The sequence below is a fragment of the Mycetomoellerius zeteki genome, unplaced genomic scaffold, assembly GCF_001594055.1.
Source record: "Mycetomoellerius zeteki isolate Tzet28-1 unplaced genomic scaffold, Tzet1.0 scaffold300, whole genome shotgun sequence".
NCBI classification, from domain to species: Eukaryota; Metazoa; Arthropoda; class Insecta; order Hymenoptera; family Formicidae; genus Mycetomoellerius; species Mycetomoellerius zeteki.
Genome location: NW_017257284.1, coordinates 16,858 through 37,094, shown reverse-complemented (window position 1 = coordinate 37,094; position 20,237 = coordinate 16,858). Strand labels below are relative to the sequence as shown.

At 34.4% G+C, this 20,237-nt stretch overlaps 1 protein-coding gene across 1 annotated transcript; it reads right to left on the bottom strand.

Annotated features, from left to right (window-relative positions):
* Positions 1-6,989: 6,989 nt before the first annotated feature.
* LOC108724491 (piggyBac transposable element-derived protein 4-like) lies at positions 6,990-8,702 on the bottom strand. The gene has a single exon (XM_018450892.1). The coding sequence runs from the start codon at positions 8,700-8,702 to the stop codon at positions 6,990-6,992; it is 1,713 nt and encodes a 570-aa protein (XP_018306394.1).
* Between the last annotated feature and the right edge of the window lie 11,535 nt (positions 8,703-20,237).

Sequence of the window (20,237 nt, the reverse complement as noted above, 5' to 3'; positions counted from 1 at the left end):
TTACGAGTATAATTTTTGCATTATTTGTTTTATAAAAAGTCAAGTTTGAAAAATTAAATAATATTGCTTAGATATAACTTTGTATAAATCATTTGAGCAATTCTTTCTCAGTTTTTCAATTTTAATTTTTCGTAAAAGAAACAATGCGAAAATTATTCCTTTTATTATCTTTTTCATTATTATTATTATTACTATTTTTGCTTGTCGCCGACACTAATTTTATAAAGAAAGAAGGATATATGGAAACATTTTGTACTTAATTATATGCGTTTATATATATTTATATGTATGAAAAATGTTCTATCACGTAACATTTTTAAAATTTTTCGTCTTTAATTGTCGTTTTGGCTCTTTTTCATGATGATAAAGTCCGTCAGAACATCTGGCACGCTACTGAATTTGTCGATATAGAGGCGCCGTCATTATCTACGCTGCACCGTCATTACCTACCGAACCGCGCCTGCCCGGCCTGCCCTGCAAAGTTTGCCCACGCAACTCGTCGTACTGCCTAGTATGTATCTGCAACACCCTGTACCCCGACCTCACCAGCACGTCCAAGTAGTTGTCCTTGTCCAGATTGAGCCTCAGTTGTACCACGGTCAAGTCGCCGTCGCTGAGCTGTGATATAAGAATAGCTACGTTTACACCGTGCGCTTAGTCCGCGACCTATACGATAGATGTCTTTGTTTAACTTACAGGATAAACAAAGACATCTATTGTATAGGCCGCGGACTAAGCATATGGTGTAAACGTAGCTAATAGCATTTAGTCCCTTAACCATAATGCATGTCCTTATCTTGTCCTGAGTATCTGTTTTGTATATGACTCCGCAGTCACTCAGTCCTTCGATAGCGTTATTCAGGAGCCATGGCTCCTGAATGAATGCTATTGCTGTCTGCAACACAGTCATGCTGCTGGTTAGAATCGCCGAGGCGCTTTTACTGTGATGCAAGTTAATCTGTACTATAGGTAGTGTGAGGCCCGCGTATTTTAGACGGCCATCTCCGTCCCGGTGGTCGTGCCGCCCCTTGTGTTCTTTGTCCAGCACCTTTACAGATGCTGGACCCAGCCCACAGAAGGGTTTAAAGTCACAGGTCTTAAGGGTCTCCAGGGATGCCCCGCCGATCAGGGCAGCAAAGTGGACGCTCTTGGCGTCCCTACTCTCGCTCCCCCTCACGACAACACACCCCCTGGCATCCAAACCTGTGTTTTGTCTGTCGAGAAGCTTAATAGCCTCTTCGACAGCCAAATCCGGCTCCTCCACATGGACCACCACCCATTGGCGCTTCGAGAGCTCCCGGCCGGAAGCACATGTAGAGTGCTCCCGTAAGTGGATTGGCTTTCTAACCAGTCCACCGATGATGTTGATTGGCGCAGTTAACGATAACTGCACCATATCTTTCCCAGGTTCCAGTGAAGGCGGGCGCTATACCACCCTCGGGTAATTCGAGGATGCGCCTCGTGATCAGTTTCCTGATCTCTCCCACCCCACTGGAACCTAGTTTAGTTTCAGGATAACCCTCTGCTACGAGAGCCATCCTGATGATTCCATTTGTTGCTTGGGCATACGATCCTTGATCTGCGACCTTGGGTTTCTTGCCCGGGCGACTGTTCGTCGGACTGCGAGTGCAGTGCTCCGGCCTCGCGAGCTTAACCGCGCCGGCAACAGCACCACCATTCCCCTCGCGCGCCGGGGTTTGAGCGTTTGAGGAAATAGAAGTTTGGGCTTTTGCAGCCCGCTCCTTCTCCCTCTTGTATCGGTGTCTGGCGGCGCTGCTAAAGTGAGGGCGGGTCTTGGGTAGACCCGTCTTCGCTGTGTTTTCTTCCTCTGGTCGTTTGCTTCCGAGAGAAGCCACGTCCTGGAGGACTTGGTTTAGAGAATCTTGTTGTTGTTGTTCAGAATCCATACAAGTTACCATAAGTACCGCGGTCGCGCGATCTCACTCAGGCAGAGCCGCGAATGCCCGCGGCTATTTATGAGGGCAAATCAATAAGTATCGGTATTTGAAGACAGGTGATGTTACTGATGCAAGTTGGCATTACCATCGTGTATTACGATCTTTCAAATCACGCCATACAAAATTTCAGAGTGATTCATGAATAGTCTTGATTTGACAGCAATTCGTAGTGAGAGTGTTTGATGTTTTTCGATACAATGGAAAAAGAACAATATCGATCCGTGATTCGCTTTTTATTTTTGGATGGAAAAACGTGTGAAGAAATAAAAATGAAGTTGGATGCCGTCTATGGAAACTTCACCATCTATGACAACCGTCAGATATTGGTTCAACGGATTCAAACGCGGTCTGTTTTTGACGAGGAGCACCCAGACCGCCCGGCAGACGTGGTTACTGAGGAAATTGTTGAAAAAGTCCACGACATGATTCTCGCTGATCGCCGAACGAAAGTGCATGAAGTAGCAGAGGCCATAGGCGTGTCGTATGGAACGGCATTCAATATTTTGCATGATAACTTAGGAATGAAAAAGCTGTCGGCCCGATGGGTGCCGCGAAGGAGTTTTTGCGTCGAGTAGTAACTGTTGATGAAACATGGATTTATTACTATACACTGGAGACCAAGGTACAGTCAAAACAGTGGATTTCATTCGGTGAACGTGCTCCAAAGAAGGCCAAGACGTTCCCATCAGCCGGAAAAATGATGGCCACTGTTTTTTTAAATGCGCAAGGCGTAATCTTCATCGACTACACGGGGAAAAGCAAAACTATCACGGTGCAGTACTATGTTGACTTATTGGACCGATTCGATGTTGAATTGAAGAAAAAACGCCTCCATTTGGCGGAATAAAGTGTTGCTCTATCAGGACAATGCACTGGCTCACTCCTTCGCAGTCACTACAATCAAATTGGTCGAATTGCGGTACGAATTGCTGCCGCATCCACCGTACTCTCCGATTTGGCCCCCTGCGATTTCTTCTTGTTTCCAAACTTGAAAAAATGGCTCGGTGAAAAAAGATTCACGTCGAATGAAGAGGTCATTGCCGAAACAGAGGCCTATTTTGCAGAGTTCGACAAATCGTATTTTTCGGAGGAGTTAAAAAAATGGCAGAAACGTTGGGAAAAGTGTATCCTCCCAACGTTGGGGATTATGTTGAAAAATAAAAAAAGTTTTGTGAAAATCTTGCGTCTTCATTACTAACACGGGTACTTATTGAATTGCCCTCGTACTACCTGGAGGTCGCCCGGTATCCGGGAGGCACCGTTTGGGATGCAACTTCCCTTGCGCCATGCAGCTCTAGGTACGGTAGCTCACACCCTAGCTTGGGAGGTTCCACTTAGTTGGTCGCCCACGGGCCCACCCCTGAGCGAATACCGCAGGCGACCGTAATCCCCGCCACCCGCAGTGACCCGAGAGCTTGCGGTCCCCAATGACGCCAGGCGCGCACTTTGCTGGTCAATTTTTACCTCATCAGATCGTTTAGCAGCAAGGCTTCGTACCTGCGTCAACAGTTCAAAAGTTAAGCTTCGTGCTTTATTACTGTGGGGCATTCAGACCACGTGCGCCCCTAGGCGCCTCGCGACCCGCGAGCCCCCGCCCTACGACTATTACAAGGTGGGAACATGTTTGGTGGATGGTGTAAATGAAAGTAAAAAAAAAAATTTATTCGCTAACAAAAAATATCAAAAAATGTTAATTTTGACACCTTTAACCTCACTTTCTCAAAAACCTGATGTGATAGAACAATTTCATTGCCGGATTTGTGTTTAGGGCGCGAAAATACATCGGAAATGGTATCTTTTATTCAAACAGAAGAAAAGTCTTAAAACGTGGGCCTGTGTTATTTCATGTGTTATTTGAATTTTAAAGATTTATTTAATTGCACACTAAATTCTTCGTCCAACTCCTATATGCTCGTTCTTTACTGTTTATAATTTTTTAAAGATAACTTAAAGCTACTATCACTTGGAATGGAACAGGAAGATTCTTTAATAGGAATGCAGATACATACACTTACAATTAAGTTTTATCGTAGTAAAATAATATCTCTTTGAGTATTATTTTTTATTTAGTACAACAGCTTTTTCTTTCAAGTTCGCGTACTTTTAGCACTCATTTATCTTTTTAACGCTAATTTTGTACTGCTTATGTATATAAATGAAAATAATTTAAATCATTTCTAATTACAGTATCTGTACACATCCTGTTCTTACTTTACTGCTGTACGCATCATGGTCAATAAAAGTATTATGGACTGAATTACAAAGAAACTCTTAAAATACAATATTATGTAAACTTATTCAGATTGCACACTATGTAAGTATTGAATAAAATATTTATAACATTGAAAATTATGTAGTAAAATTGAAAAATTGTCTTCGCGGACGTTGTTTATGTTAAAAATGTTGTATATATTGTAAATGTATGTACATTCATTGTTAATGCAGGTTGTTTCAAAATTCGCTCCCGCGAAATACAAGACATGATACTTTATGCTAAAACAAACAATTTTTTCCTGTAACAAAATTGCGTCCGATAAATAATTTCTGCGCTTATTTGTTAACTTCGACTTGCTCTACTGCAAAAACAATTTATCGGACGCAATTTTGTTACAAGAAAAAATTAAAAGAAGTTGTTTTTTGTGTTAAAACGAACAACTTTTTCCTGTAGTAAAATTACATTCCGTAAATAATTTTTGCGTTTATTCGTATAACTTCAACCTGCTCTCCTGTAAAAACTATTTGTCAGACGCAGTTTTGCAAAAGGAAAGTTACTTCTTTTAGTATAAAGTATCACGTCTTGTATTTCGCGAGCGCGAATTTTGAAACATCCTATATATTTCACAATTATATAGGGTGTTTCCAGGTTAAACCGCCAAACTTAAAATATGAATTCAGGACTTCAAAACAAAAATTTTCCTCTGGACGTATGTTCGCAAATGCTTCGTTCAAGAGGTATTTACTTTTGAAGTTACAGAACTGTAGGAATGAATAATGTCGAAATAATGTCGAAATAAGGTCTATCCTCTTTATTGTTTTACAATAATAAAAATTTAATTATTAAATGTTTTATTCAAAATGATAACCTCCAGCCCGGAGACAAGCATCATACCTATCGATAGGCTGCTCCTCGCCCTGATGAAGTGGACTACAAGGTTCACGAAACGTTGGCATCCCAAGAATGAATATGGACACGGAGAAAACCCGCGAAACGGATAACCTTCATACAGAAAGCACCCGTGGAAGCCTCAAGAAGATTTAATAATTAAATTTTTATTATTGTACAAGTGGCTGACTGACATTGTGCGTCTGTAACTTCTTTGCATGCTTGCACAATTCTTCATTTTAATGATTAAATATCATTAACAGGCGCTGCACACACTTTTTGCATCAGAGTATCCCATACAAAAAAAATACCATATTTGGCATATTAGAATACTTACGAAGCATGATTAGAAGAATTTATGCTCCAAAAGCATTCAACAAACTATAACAGCTACGAATTATGAGCTACAACTACGAACTTTGCGAACAAAAGCCTATCAATGACCTTCGAGCTTCAAAACAAAAACAAGAGATACAATACTTCAATTATTCATTTCTGTATAATTTCAGAAGTAAATATCTCTTGAACGAAGCGTTTGCGAGAATACGTCCAGAGGAAATTTTTGTTTGAAGTTCTGAATTCATATTTTAAGTTTGGCGATTTAACCCGGGAATACCCTGTATACATTTTATTATTTTATTAATTTTGCAACTCCTTAATTTTATACAGGATGTTTCCTCTAACTTGATCATTTAAAATATCTCCGTTGTTTTTAATGATATGAGAAAATACTAAAGGATAAAGTTGTTCGATTCGAAGGGACACATAGTATAATGAAAAAAATTTTTCTCAGGATCATATTTCTTGAGGCTTCAAGGACACTTTCACTTCTTTAAATGGAATTGTATGATATTTTTTATACAATATGATTCCTCTGATTATTCTGAATATAAAAGTATTAAGGTAATGATATAAAAAAAAACAAGTTTACGAGATATTTTATACCATGTTCTGGCATACATATTATAAAATTAACATAAAATGTCAAATAACTCGTAAATTATTAATTTTTTTATAATCGTACCTTAATACTTTTATGAATAAAATAATGAGATGAATCAATTGATGGAAAAAAAACACATAGTTGCTTTAAAAAAATATGTATGCAAAATGGATAATTTTTTAGGTAAGCAACTATATGTTTTCATTCCATCAATTGATTCATTTTATTATTCTGTCCATAAAAGTATTAAGGTACGATTACAAGAAAATTAATAGTTTATTTAACATTCTATGTCAATATATATCAGAATAAGGTATAAAATATCTCGTAAACTATTGGTTTTTTTATATCAATATCTTAATTCTTTTATATATTCAGAATAATTAGAGGAATCATATTGTGTAAAAAAAATCATACAATTTCATTTAACCCTTTGCGGCATAGTGACACTCCTGAGTGTCACCTTTTTCTGTACACTTTTTTACATTTTTGAAACACTATTTAATTAGTTTTAATGACAAAAAGCATATAAAATGTATTAGATAACATCCCTTCATAGAAATAAAAAAGAAAACAAAGGTTATTGTTAATTAATTGAACGTTATAAATAAGTTAATTTAAAAAAAAACGATTTTTTTTTAAATAAATGTAATTCTGACTAATTAACGGTATAAAATAATCTGAAGATGATATCTAGAGTTTTTGGGGTCGCTGATTACGAATCCGGTGTCAGTTATTAAAAATTCAAAATGGCGGATCCAATATGGCGGACGAATTTTTTAAAATTGCTTGAATTCGCTTGAAACTTGCCACTCGGGGGTTTTTGGGGTCGTTGATTTCGAATATATTTTTTTTTTGGTTTTTTGTTATTTTATATTTTTTTGGGTTTTTATAATTTTATAATTTTTTTTACTTTTTTCTTTTTTATAATAAATAGATTACAAATTAGGTAATTGAAATAAATACATCCTACTTCGTAACCTTCTCAAGCGTGGTATTCTGCGAAACAATTGCGATCGAGTAAGAGACACAAAGGTACATTGCAGGTGCTACATTTCCATTTTGTGACTCTTCGATTGATTTTAGTTGAGCAATGAGTGCAACGTCTCGATTTCTTTTCCTCGATCATTTGAGGCATGTGAGCCGCAGAAGCATGTCTCTTTTCAAGGGACACCTGTGGCTTACATGTCTGAGCACAGTCAGCGGAAGAACGTTTCCTGCCTTTTTTCGTAGGAACACTTCCACCAATCAATCCATCCACGAGCGCAAGTCTGAATTTTTTTAGCGATAGATTGTTTGCGCTGCTACTTTGTTTGTAAATGATAAAAGCGTTTGTCACGCAAACATCAACAAAGTGCCAAACTATTCGCAGCCACCATTTCTTTGACTTTCTATCAACTTCGTATAAGGATTTCAACATATCCGCCTTATCGACATAGCCCATGTGCTTATTATATTCCTTTACCATTTCAGGACAGCTTATAATTTTTGTCGAACCATCTTTCATTCGTCGATTGACATCTATCGTAACTGAAGGATCATGAAAATTCGATAGAAGTGACACTACTCGATTGTCTTTCCATTTTAGCCACACAAGACCCTTGTACGAACTACGAAATTCATGCTCACCTCTTACCATATCCTTATCTTTCTTTTGTGTCTTGGGTAAACCGACTCTGTTGCTTCTTACAGTTCCACATGCCATAATATTTTCAGTCTTCAAGGAAATCATAAGTTCAGTACTGGTAAAAAAATTATCGAAGAATACTCGGTGATTATCTCCGACAATTGTTCGAGTTAAATCTTTCACCACCCTTGATCCTAATGACTTCTCCAACTGATTATTATCTGATTTTCCTACGTAAATCTGAAACTCGCACACAAAAACACTTTCATCTGCACGTACCCAAACCTTATAGCCACGTTTTATGGGCTTCATCGGCATGTATTGTTTGAATGAACTCCTTCCTTTGAAGCGAATCATACTTTCGTCGATTGATTGGTACTGATTTGGTTTGTAGCAGGTTTTGAAAGTTTCAGATAGTTTATCGAGTAAAGGTCTGATTTTATATAACTTATCAAATCCTGGCTGCCCCTTCTTTGGTTCATTTGAATTGTCGTTTAGGTGAAAATGAGATAATAAGTATCCAAAGCGGATGACAGTCATTACGTTTGAGACATATGTGTCATGGAGCAGTTCATTTCTTGACCAAAAATCACGATAGGATGGCAGTTTCTTTACACCCATAAAAATGTTCAAACCTAAGAATTTCAATATTTCATCCTTTGTAACAACATTGAACGGCTTCTTCTCTATTTGAGCACTATAAAGATTAGTTTGATGAACAATCAATTCTATAAGTTCATTAGGAAATAAACACAAAAAAATATCCAACGGAGTTTTGGCTGAATCCGGAATATTTGGACCAGAATTTGTAGTGAAAGGGGTGTCATCTTTTGATCTTGATTTTTTTTCCCAAATTCCATCTGAATTTGCTAATCGTACTGTAAGAATTTCATTTGATTCATTGTCACTGTCATCAACACTATCCATTCCAACGTCACTTTCTTCTGAAAGCTCCACATCGTGATTTATTCTAGTCTCAACATCAGAAATAATAACATCTTCATCCTCAGAATCACACAATCCATCAATGGATTCAAAATCACTAGGTATATTTTCATATAATGTTTCCATGTTGCAGGAACTTGTCCTCAACTTTCGCAATGAAATTGACAAATCAAAATGTTAATATTATGCACAAAAGATACACGTGATAAAACTGAGTACTCAGGGGTTTTCGGGGTCGCTGATTACGAATTTCATCTCAGATTTTACAAATTCAAAATGGCGGATTCAACATGGCCGACCTAAAAGTGAAAAATTACCCGATCTTGATGAAACTGAGTACTCAGGGGTTTTCGGGGTCGCTGATTACGAATCTGATCTCAGACTTATAAATTCAAAATTCAGAATACATAGAGTACCCAGTTTTATCTCGATCAAGTAAATTTTCACATTTCCGTCGGCCATCTTGGATCCGCCATTTTGAATTTTCAAAATCTGATTTCAGATTCGTAATCAGCGACCTCGAAAACCCCCGAGAACTCAGTATCATCAAGTTTGGGTAATTTTTCGCTTTTCGGACGGCCATCTTGGATCCGCCATTTTGAATTTTCAAAATTTGACTTCAGATTCGTAATCAGCGACCCCGAAAACCCCCGAGTAACAATTTTCAGCTGTTTCCCGTGTAAAGAAAAATGTATGCCGCAAAGGGTTAAAAAAGTGGAAGTGACCTTAAAGTCCCAAAAAGTATGACCTGTGAAAATTTTTTTGCTTATCATAATATGTACTCCTTCGAATTAAATAATTTCCTCCTTTGGTATTTTCACATATCATTAAAAACAGAAATATTTTAGATGATCAAGCTAGATGAAATACCCTGTATATGTCCCTTATTTTATGAATACTATGAATACTTATTTTATACAGTCTGATTAATTAATCAAAATACTTTATTAAGATGAAAGTGGTTTTATGTTAGACGTAATATTTTATTAATAATATTAAAACATTTTCTATCTTCTTTAGATAAAATCATTGTGTTATGTCCGACGAAGTCCTTGTTCATAAAATTTTCCTTTTTCATTTTTATTTTTATTTCTATTTCTTTCGTTTTTTTCTCTGCTTCTTTACGCTGCGCTGTTCACTTTGTTATTACGCAGCACCCTGCATAAACGAACTGTTCGAATGTATCTTTAATCAGCTTTTTGAGGAGTGCGTGAGCTCTACGTATCTAAAAAAAAATTAACATTTTAATGTGATGAACTTAATATGCGAATAATGATTTATCAACGCATTCGAGCGTTCAATATAAACATAAGGATGTAACGACTTTACTTATGCGCGGAGTTAGCTCGTTAGAGTATTACGGTCGAAATGCACAAGAGGTTTGAACGGAAGGTGAGATGCAATTCAAAATACGAGATGGTGAATATAATAGAGAAATGTGATTTGTTTGCAGCATGCTTGTATTGTACAGAAATGTGCGTGCGTGCGTGCGTGCTTGCGTGCGTGCGTGCTTGCGTGCGTGTGCGTGTGCGTGTGCACGTATGTCTGTAAGCACGTGTTGATGTTGCGATACGTGTAATGCGCACAATGGATGCCGCAGACGGCTTTTTTCGGTTGCGAGGTAGGTGCGGATCGCGGTACGCGTGACGGCAATCAGCTACGCGACGTGTTGCGTAGCTGATTGGCTATCACTAGAACGGGTATATGCCAGCGATGAATCGCGGTCGCAATTGCGGCGCGGTATTTTGGCGGAGGTTTCCCCGGTGCAATGGAGAAATGAAAGAATTATAAAGCAAGAGAAAAATAAAAAGCATATCAAGAACGCTTGATGTCGTACAACGAAACTTCTTTCAAAGTCAATACATAAATTTGAAAGAAGTTTCGCTGTACGACATCAAGCGCTCGTGGTATATGGCTTTTATTTTTCTCTTGTTTTTAAATTTTGATCACGTATTGACATTTAATGTGAAAGAATTGTTTGACGGTGACCGACGGCCGAGAACTGGAGAGATGGAATTAAGATTCCAACTCGTTCCGCATCCCCCCTATTCTCCAGATTTGGCTCCCTCGGACTATTACTTGTTCCCCAATTTGAAGAAATGGCTAGCGGGAAAGAGATTTTATTCAAACTAGGAGGTGACTGCGGAAACGAATTTGCCTATTTTGCACAGTTGAACCAATCGTACTATTCGGAAGGGATTAACAAATTGAAGCAGCGTTGGACGAAGTGTATAAGCTTAAAAGGAGACTACATTGAAAAATAAAAAAGTTTTATCCTGAAAAATTAAGTAGTTTTCATTTTTGCACGGACCTTTCAAACTACCCTCGTAATGCCAAATTCCCATCAAAACAGACTTCTTTAAATACACAAAGCGATTCAAGGGAGAGGGTAAAATGGTATTAAGGAGAGGGAGTTATACTGAGTAACAGAAAATAATTTTCAGGTAATTTTTCTGTGTCGCTTTGTTTATTTAACCCATTAATTTGTTTTTTAATGAATATCATTTCAGACGTGATTCTTTTTTGGAAATATGTTCGATATCTAATAATTGTATGTCATCCCAATTCATTTTATGATTAAAATCAATCTTGTGATACTACTGTGAGAGCATCTTTAGATTTTTTGATATTGGCTCTATGTTCTTTAATTCTTGTCTTCGCTTTTCTTTTTGTTTGTCCAATATGAAGAGTTACAATCAAGGCAGTTAATTTTATACACAACATCACATTGTTCCATTTTGTCAAGTTTGTCTTTACCTAATTTTATAAATCTATTAAGGGTATTAGTAGGTTTGTATGATACTTTAAAATTATTATTTGAAGCTATAGTATTGAATCTTTCAGAAATAATAAAAGGAATTGTAAAATATTTTGTTCAATTGAGATCGATAGATTCGTTATTGTTAGTATTATTCTTGTAAACATTTTCTCTACAAGATAATTTTTTAATTCTATTGTTAATAGTAGAGAAAATTATATCTAAAAGATAGCCATTCATTATAATAAAATGTTTATCATGAATTCAATATTCTTACTGTGGAACTCCGGATGTGAAAGGAAAAGGATTCGATCGAGTTGGCCTATAATTATTCTTCTTTTATGTTGTAACGGATGATTAGACGTATAACTCAAATATTTACCCGAATTCGTGGGTTTTTTTATATGTCGAACTTAATACGACATTCATTTAAAATCACTTTCACGTCAAGGAAATTAATACAATTACCATCACCATGATCTACTGTAAATCTTAATCTATAGTATCATGATAACAATTAAAATCATTTAGTATCTTTTCAATCTGATTATTAGGTACTGCTAATAAAATGTCATCCACATAACGATAATAAATTGGAATATTTATTGGAATGTTTATTTTAGAAAAAACGTTTTCTTCCAAATCTTGGATCATTATATTCGCCAGAATTGGTGACAATGGAAAATTGGAAAACAACAATGGAACAATGGAACAATGGAAAAGAAAAATTATCTTACATCTCCAAATTTACACATGATAAATTTACTGCAGCTGTTGAATCAGGATTCATAGTTCATGACATCGATCTACAAAGGTGGGCTTTACAAGCTTAAGAAAAAATAGAAAATTTAAATCCTATATGTAAAGCATCTCACAGTTGAGTATCAAGATTCAAAAAGTCCCACCGAATTGTTCGAGAAAAATTACGAAATTTATAACTAGAACAATAGAAGATACCGTTCAATTGCAAAATACAGCTAATGATTTTTTGAAAACAGTGAAACCTACTTATCGAACAGTTTGGATCTGAAAATGTTTTTAATTCTGATCAAAGTAGTTTCCAATTGGAAATTCACTCTGGAAGATCATTGTCTAATCAAGGAGTAAAGTAAGTAGAGTGTGTTGTGCAATCTATGTCATATCAACAATATACTCATACACCATACAACCAATATCGTGTAATGGAAATTTGCTGTCACCTTTATTTATTGTATTAAAAGAAACTAATGGTATATTTGGACCAAGAGTACAAGAAACCTTATTTACATCAATAAATGTTATTGTAAAAGCATCGAAATCTGGTAAAATGACTTCAGATAATTAAATAAATTTCCTTTTACAATACATTTTCAGATACCGTTTTACTATTAAAAAGTAAATATAAATTTGCATAAACGAAATAATATAATGAAATTATAAGTCTCATTGCTATGATATATTTTATATTTTATTTAAGAATCTCATAACAGTCATAAAACAGTTATTAATTTAATATTTGTATTTCTTACAGATCATTTTAAAATGTGGTTAGAAGAAGCTTATTTTCCAAACATTGGTTCTAATAGCGTTCTTCTTATCGATTCATGGACTGGACATTGTCCCAATGTTATTTCAGATTTAACACCTGCAGAAAAACATATTACTACTATGATTACACCGAAAGACACTACAGGGAAAATACAACCATTAGATGTTTACGGATTTAGAATTTGGAAAAATTTTGCTAAAAGGTTTTCAGATACTGTTTTATTATTGGAAAGTAATATAAATTTACGTGAACGAAATAATATAATAAAATTATAATCTCTGATACATAATCAATTGTCATCCCCGCGATATCACAACTTATTTAACCTTTGGAGGACCGGAGGCCTCTTTACGACAGTGGCACCACCTTTTACGCTACTTAATCCCATGATATTGACAAAAAAGTTCTAGCCCTTAAAATAAAACAGTCGATCACAAACATGCCGATTCTCAGAAGGTTAAATATTCGTGGCTTAAAAGTGGTTATACAAACGAAAGACCAGAAAAATTTGAAAATCCAGTAGAATTTAGTTTTGACAAAAGTTCAACAACATGTGATATCGAAGGTTGCAGTAATATACTAAAATGTTCATGGTGCAAGAAGTCATTATGTGTAAAATATTTTTTCATCGAGTATCATTATTGTAGTAGATTATAATGAGCAAACGATACTGTTCGTGAGAATGAACCGCCAGTTCGCCAATACGCCGGTCGGGAGAGATGAATCACAAAAGTTTTAATCGTCACAATTTAATTATAGATATAGGCTGTGGTATTAGCAAGCAGAAATTAAACTTTGACGTAGATTATTATTATAACATGAGAACCACCAAATACGTGAACAGCGTAAATTATGGTTAAGTTGTAAACAATGAATGACAATATGCAGCGACGACAATTATGACGCAATTAAAGTACAACGCCACTCATCTATTCACGCAGTACGATCGGTTTCACATAAATGAATGAATATCAATCGAAGGATAAGTATCTCACATAAGATAAAAGAGAGACATACATAATACATAAATGATAATAGTAAGTATAAACATAAGTTCAGCATAATTATTATAACATATCGTAGCAAAGTAAGCATAACGCATAAACAAAATATGAAAGGAATTATTCAACTCATGTTTCGATAATGACAAATGTATTCCGTCACGATTGGAGAGAGATTGACTAATGGTTCTGACTATGAATTTGATGTTAGCTTGGCGTTTCATCAACTTTGCAACAATCAAAATGACTCTGTGAGGTTTGGTAATACTTGTCAACTGGTGAGTGTGTATCCAGAACGTATGGCAACTTAAGCGCAGTATACTATCCTATCCAAACTGATTATGCCGGCACCGCAATGCAAGGGGTAAATACTTGTCTCGACCTCGGCAAGGGATAATTCGTCTATTCGTCCTTCGATTTTCAGATGCCCGAAAAGGCTCGGATATCCTGGCTAGCCCTTTAGTTACGAGTCGGACACTGCTATGAGGCAAATGCTCGGAAATCTCCTCTCAGGAGGAGTTGCAACTATCTATTGATCTAAACAATGAGCTTAAACAACGAACTTACAGTTGTAATCATCTGATGCAATGTGTCGTTTACTTACTCATTTAGATGTATGAAATAGCCTGGCGCTATTTCTTAGTGCAATGGATACAGACCTCCAAATTTAGAATCTTCGTTCTATCGATAAGCTTCCGTTAAGCAAGCTAGACGGCAACAGCAAAATGGTTGGTCTCCTGAGCGTGCAGCAATTAGCAACTCTTACAATGCCGCAATAGAAATCCTGGCGATCTCTACCGAACTCGTTCGTAATGACGATCTATCGCAAATGCAACAGTAATAGCGATCAAACGCAATAGTAATGGCGATCTACCGATCATCCCCGAGCAGCGAGAGAGGAAGAGGAATCATAGCGCCACGCATAGGCACATAGCGCCGCGCCGGATACTACACGCCAGCGCCGCAAGGGCTTTCGCACGCATGCCCTTTCGCATATCCCGCTACGCGCGAGATTTAAATGAAAACATAAACTCCAAACAGATACAAAATATAAATTTATGTGTATAATTGTTTAGAAATTATTACGTAAACGACAAGTAAATAAGATATTAAAGCATAAAACTGAAAATAACTTTAAGAGAATAATCTTAAGATATTATAAGGAAGTAATGTATATATACAGAGATGAATAAAAAAGTTTTACTTACTTTAAGGAGAAATAATAAAAATTATTATAACTCTTTACATTATTTTTATAATTTGTAATGTTACAAATATCAATTATGTCAATTTCCTTATTCTTTGATTTATGTATTGATTCATGTATTGTTCCGACGACAATTACGCATATGAGCATGGACAGCGTATATATACGGAAGCGTTAATAATTAACTCTCAAAAATAAAATGTCGTAATGTAACTTTATTACACATGGTTGAATTTGGAAAAAAATAATCTTGGTAAAAAAAATTGAAAATTTAAGAAAATTATGGGTGGTGGGGGTATTTTGTTAAACAAAAAATAAAACAATTTCTTTTCTTTATAACTAAAGTATTCTTGAAACTGTACAATTTTTGTTTAAAAAACTTTCTTCTATCTTTTATACTTCTGACGATATTCGCCTCGAAAGAAAAATACCGTTTTTATTCAAAAGGGTGTTTCACCCCTTAATGAGTTAGCGTACTTATAAAAAAATACGTGTCTCTCTCTTATAGCGTTTTCGATTGGGAAAAAGTTAATGCGCACCAGTACGCACTCAGTTCACACCACACTGGACGAGTTCCATGGGTTGCACTGAATAGTGCAAGTTCAAAAGAACACGCCAAGATTTTCAGTGCTAAAGCTGAAGTGTCATTTTGAATTGTAAGATTGTAAGGACTTGACTAAACTACAGGAAGAACGCAGAAAAATAACCTTGACATCTCATGTTCATAACTTTAAGTAATGATTTTTTTATATATATATATTATATATATATATGTACATACCTATCAATAATTGTACACATTTGCATGCTATAAATTACAGATTTGCTTGTAAATCTGTATATCCATACTGTATATCCATTTATACTGTGACAAAACGATGCACTGATATCTTACATATGTATCCAGTGCACTAAATTGGTACCGTCAAAATATCTCGTGCCACTTAATGCGCACTGAGTGCGCACTACGCGAGTGTCGTGCGGTTAAATGAACACGTGACACTAGCTAAGTGCATATTGGCACTACCAATCGAACACGCTCTTGACACTGAGTGCAGCCAGTGCACCTCAATTGAAAACGATATTAGATTTTCGTGTTTTACAACATATAAATTTCATGGAAAATCAAATCGGTTCCGAACAATTGTGAAACCCCTTGTAAGTATATCGCACTACTATCGAACAGGTATCATTATCAATCGACTCTTAATTACAGGAAAAGGAGAAAAGAAATTAAAATGTGTTTAGAAAAAAATATACTCATACTTTATTTTTTTTTAAACTTAATACAATTATTTTTGGCGTTGCGATCACTAGTTGTATATTTTAAATACATTCTGTAACGAACATTACTTAACATGTTTTCCACATCGCACAGTATTAGTAATTCCAGATTACGTAAAGAATCTATATCTTTATAATCAGCATCCAGAGTCTCAATGGTCAAGTCGTCGCTATCGAATATATTCGCGAATCATTTGCGTATTTTAAATCCTTTTACGTATACGAGAGTCTTATTGTCGTAATTTCCTTCCGCACCAATTACAGCCATCATAATCAGGCATTTCACCATGCTGTACGGGATCATCCCATCTTCCCATGGTCAATCCATGGTGATAAATACTCAGCCAGGAAGCGTAATACTTTTTGGATTTTGTCAAGAAATTCCATGGCATGGGACATGTAAAAATGTAATGAGATAGACAGGGCCGTTCAAAGGGAATTGCCCGCTTGCGTGCAAAAATAATTTTGCCGCCCCAAAAACATGGCATATACAAATTACGTATATTTAGAAATTAACTCAATTAAGAAAAACAATGTTTTATACCTACATATATGTTAATAGATATAGACGAAATTAATTACAAGTTATAATAGAATAGAAAGATAAGACACAGAAACATAAGAGACAATCAAATAAATGTTTATTTTATGATATTAATATTTTATTATTATGAACAAATATTACAGGAAACAATTTTTGCGATCTTTTTGCAATGCAAATTCTGATATTATATCATGTATGTTCATTTTATTCAATAATTTATGTTCTATAGATATTATTGATAAATTTTCAAATCATACCTGTGACATTGTAGACCTTAAATAATTTTTTATAGTTTTTAATTTTGAAAAGGAGCGTTCGCTAGATGCTACTGATACTGGAATAGTCAATAATATTCTGGTAGCAATAAATATATTTGAAAATGTTGCTTGCAGATTATTTTCAAGTATATATTGCTAAATATAGAGATTCCATTATTTTTCTATCTGATTTCGAATATAATTTTAAAGATTTAATCTCATCATGTAAATCAATTCCATTAATATCTGATTCATTTCGTTTTTTATCAAAAAGTTTTAATTCTTAATTTTTACAATATGTTAATAATAGTTCATCAGATATGTCGTCAAAGTTATACATAAATCCAAATATATCATTATATTCTTTAAGTATTTGAAATCTATCTTTAACAGATGATAATGCTTGATAATAATATACAATATATCTAATTATTGTATATCTAATATACAATAATAAAGATTAACTTTAAAATGTAGTTTTGATTCCTGTATTACTTCATCTATATTTTCATAATCAAAATTTTTTGGCTTATTTCTACGTCTAACATTTTCAACTGAAATAAAATTGGATTCTATCTCCAATTCCTTTGCTAAATCATTTGCAGTGGTGAGTATATTTTCAAAACTCTCACTACGACACTTCTTCAAAAAATCAGTTAAATTGGTTAAAAATGTAAGAGATTCTTTTATGTGTATGGCTGTATGTGTATTGGCAATATTTTGCTAACAATATTAATTTCAAATAGAATGTTGTACCAAACTATAATTGAATATAAAAATTTAAAATTTTATATTTTTAATAGTAATGAATGTGCTATATGACAAGTTTTAAAGTCTTGAAATTTATCATTTGAAATTTCATGAAGAGCATAATAAATTTTAACAATATGATAGCGTAGCGGTTTTATAGCTTCTATTCTACTAGACCATCTTGTATCATTCAAAGATTTTAAATTCAGATTCAATACATACTTTTTAAGTATTGCTCATCTTTTAGTAGAAGAAGAAAAGAATACATTTCCTGTACTAAATTAAAAAAATTTACTGTTTCCTGAGAAATACTTGCTGAATCATTAATGACAAGATTTAAACTATGTTCTATACATGGTACAAAAATGCCCGCGAATTTATGTTTACAATTTTTCGTTGTAAACCATTATGCTTTCCGCGCATATTTGTACCGTTATCATATCCTTGTCCTCTTATATCGTATACATTTAATTTTAATTTAGACAATTCTTCTAAAATAAATTCACTTAAACCTTCTCCAGTAGAATTAGTAATTGGAGAGAATCCAAGAAAGTGCTCTCTTACTTGTACTACTTTTGCATCTAATAATACAAAACATACGACAATACTTAATTGTTTCGTGTGACTAATATCAGGTATACTAATCTAATATTATAGAATAATTAAACAAATAGAAGGACTCTTTATATAAAAATAAAAATAATAAATAAAGGGCTAAGTAAAAGTCAATACGTAAAAATTATAGTCCGAAAATTGGTGAAACATGAAAGATTGAGTCAGTCTGAATATAAAATATAAAATAACATTTAATTAAATAAATTGAGAAACACATAAATAAATAACACATTATATAGAATAATATATTTAGGTTATGCAGTATAAGAGACCATCCTCCAATGACCTCGACCTTGACATATGTTGTCAAGGTCATGACCCCGAGTGACCTTTAACAAATTTTAGTCGTCGATCATTGTTCGTTAAAAAGTTATTATCAAAAAAATTCTTCAATAAAATCTAACTTTTGGACATGACTGCGCTCCGAATCATGAGACAAATTCCTTGCTTTAACAGCGCAAAATATTTTCTTATATAATTTATATCTTTAGAGCACAGAGAATTTGTATTTTTAAAGCAGAGAATTTGTATTTTTAAAAGCACAGAATTTGCATTTTAAAGGAAAAAAATATGGTTTTAAAGTAAAGAATTTGTATTTGTTGTGTGTGATGCAAAATGTTTTTGTTTATTTTATTCATTTAGTATTTATATTTTCAGATATTGGGTATTCCTTAGCCATTATGTCAAAGAAAGCGTCTAATCGTTCATGTGTATCAAATGCTTTTTTGAACATGAATTCTGCAAGGTAATGGACGAAATGGGATTGTTTACGACCATACCGAGGTATAATTCCGCGAATATCTCTCCACAGACATTCAATATTTTGAATATGAACGCCTGTGTCTAGATCAACAAAATTTTGTGAATGATTAACTGTTTTATGTTGATACATTGGGTCGATTTGGCTGTATGCGTTAAAGTTCTGCTTTAAAAATACAAATTCTCTGTGCTCTAAAGACATAAATTATATAAAAAAATATTTTGTGCTAATAAAGCAGGGAATTTATTTCATTGGAGTGAAGTCATGTCCAAAAGTAAGGTTTTATTGAAGAACTTTTTTTGTTAATAATTTTTTAATGAACAACGAGCGACGGCTAAAATTTGTTCAAGGTCACTCGGGGTCATAACCTTAAAAACATATGTCAAGGTCAAGATCATTGGAAGATAGTCCCTTATACTACATAATGACCTATATTTAGATTTTCTTACTAAATCTAATGCTTCTTTAATTTTTGTGGTAATAAGAGTAATAATCTCATTTTGTATTCTATTTCCTAAATAATGTGCAATTCTTTTTCTTTTATCCTTAAATCTTTCAATACGTTGAATATGTTCGCGCACGATATTATCAAATTATGTACGATATCATTTCTACCACTTTGAAAAAATTGCCGTTGTTGTGTTCGTATAATTTCTCAGATGAACTTCTAAAAGCCAGACATTGTCGAGACAAATATTGAATTATAGATATGATACGTTCGATTACTCCATACCAGTGTTTTCGCTCTGCTTCTAGTAGACATTGATTTTCGCTATCTACAGTAATATTCGATTTTAATGATTTGCTGAAGTTAATTCATGTCTTAAGATTTTCTTTGTGAATATTATTTTTTTCATGTCGAATTAAAATGAAAGATAAATGTTGCCAGTCTGAAAATCCACATTGATTTGAGAAATTATTACTGTTATCACCAAAAATTTTGCAGCAGAAACAATA

What these genes read in the sequence shown, in the direction of transcription:
- LOC108724491 (XM_018450892.1), bottom strand. Translation starts at nt 8,702, where the DNA reads ATGGAAACATTATATGAAAATATACCTAGTGATTTTGAATCCATTGAT.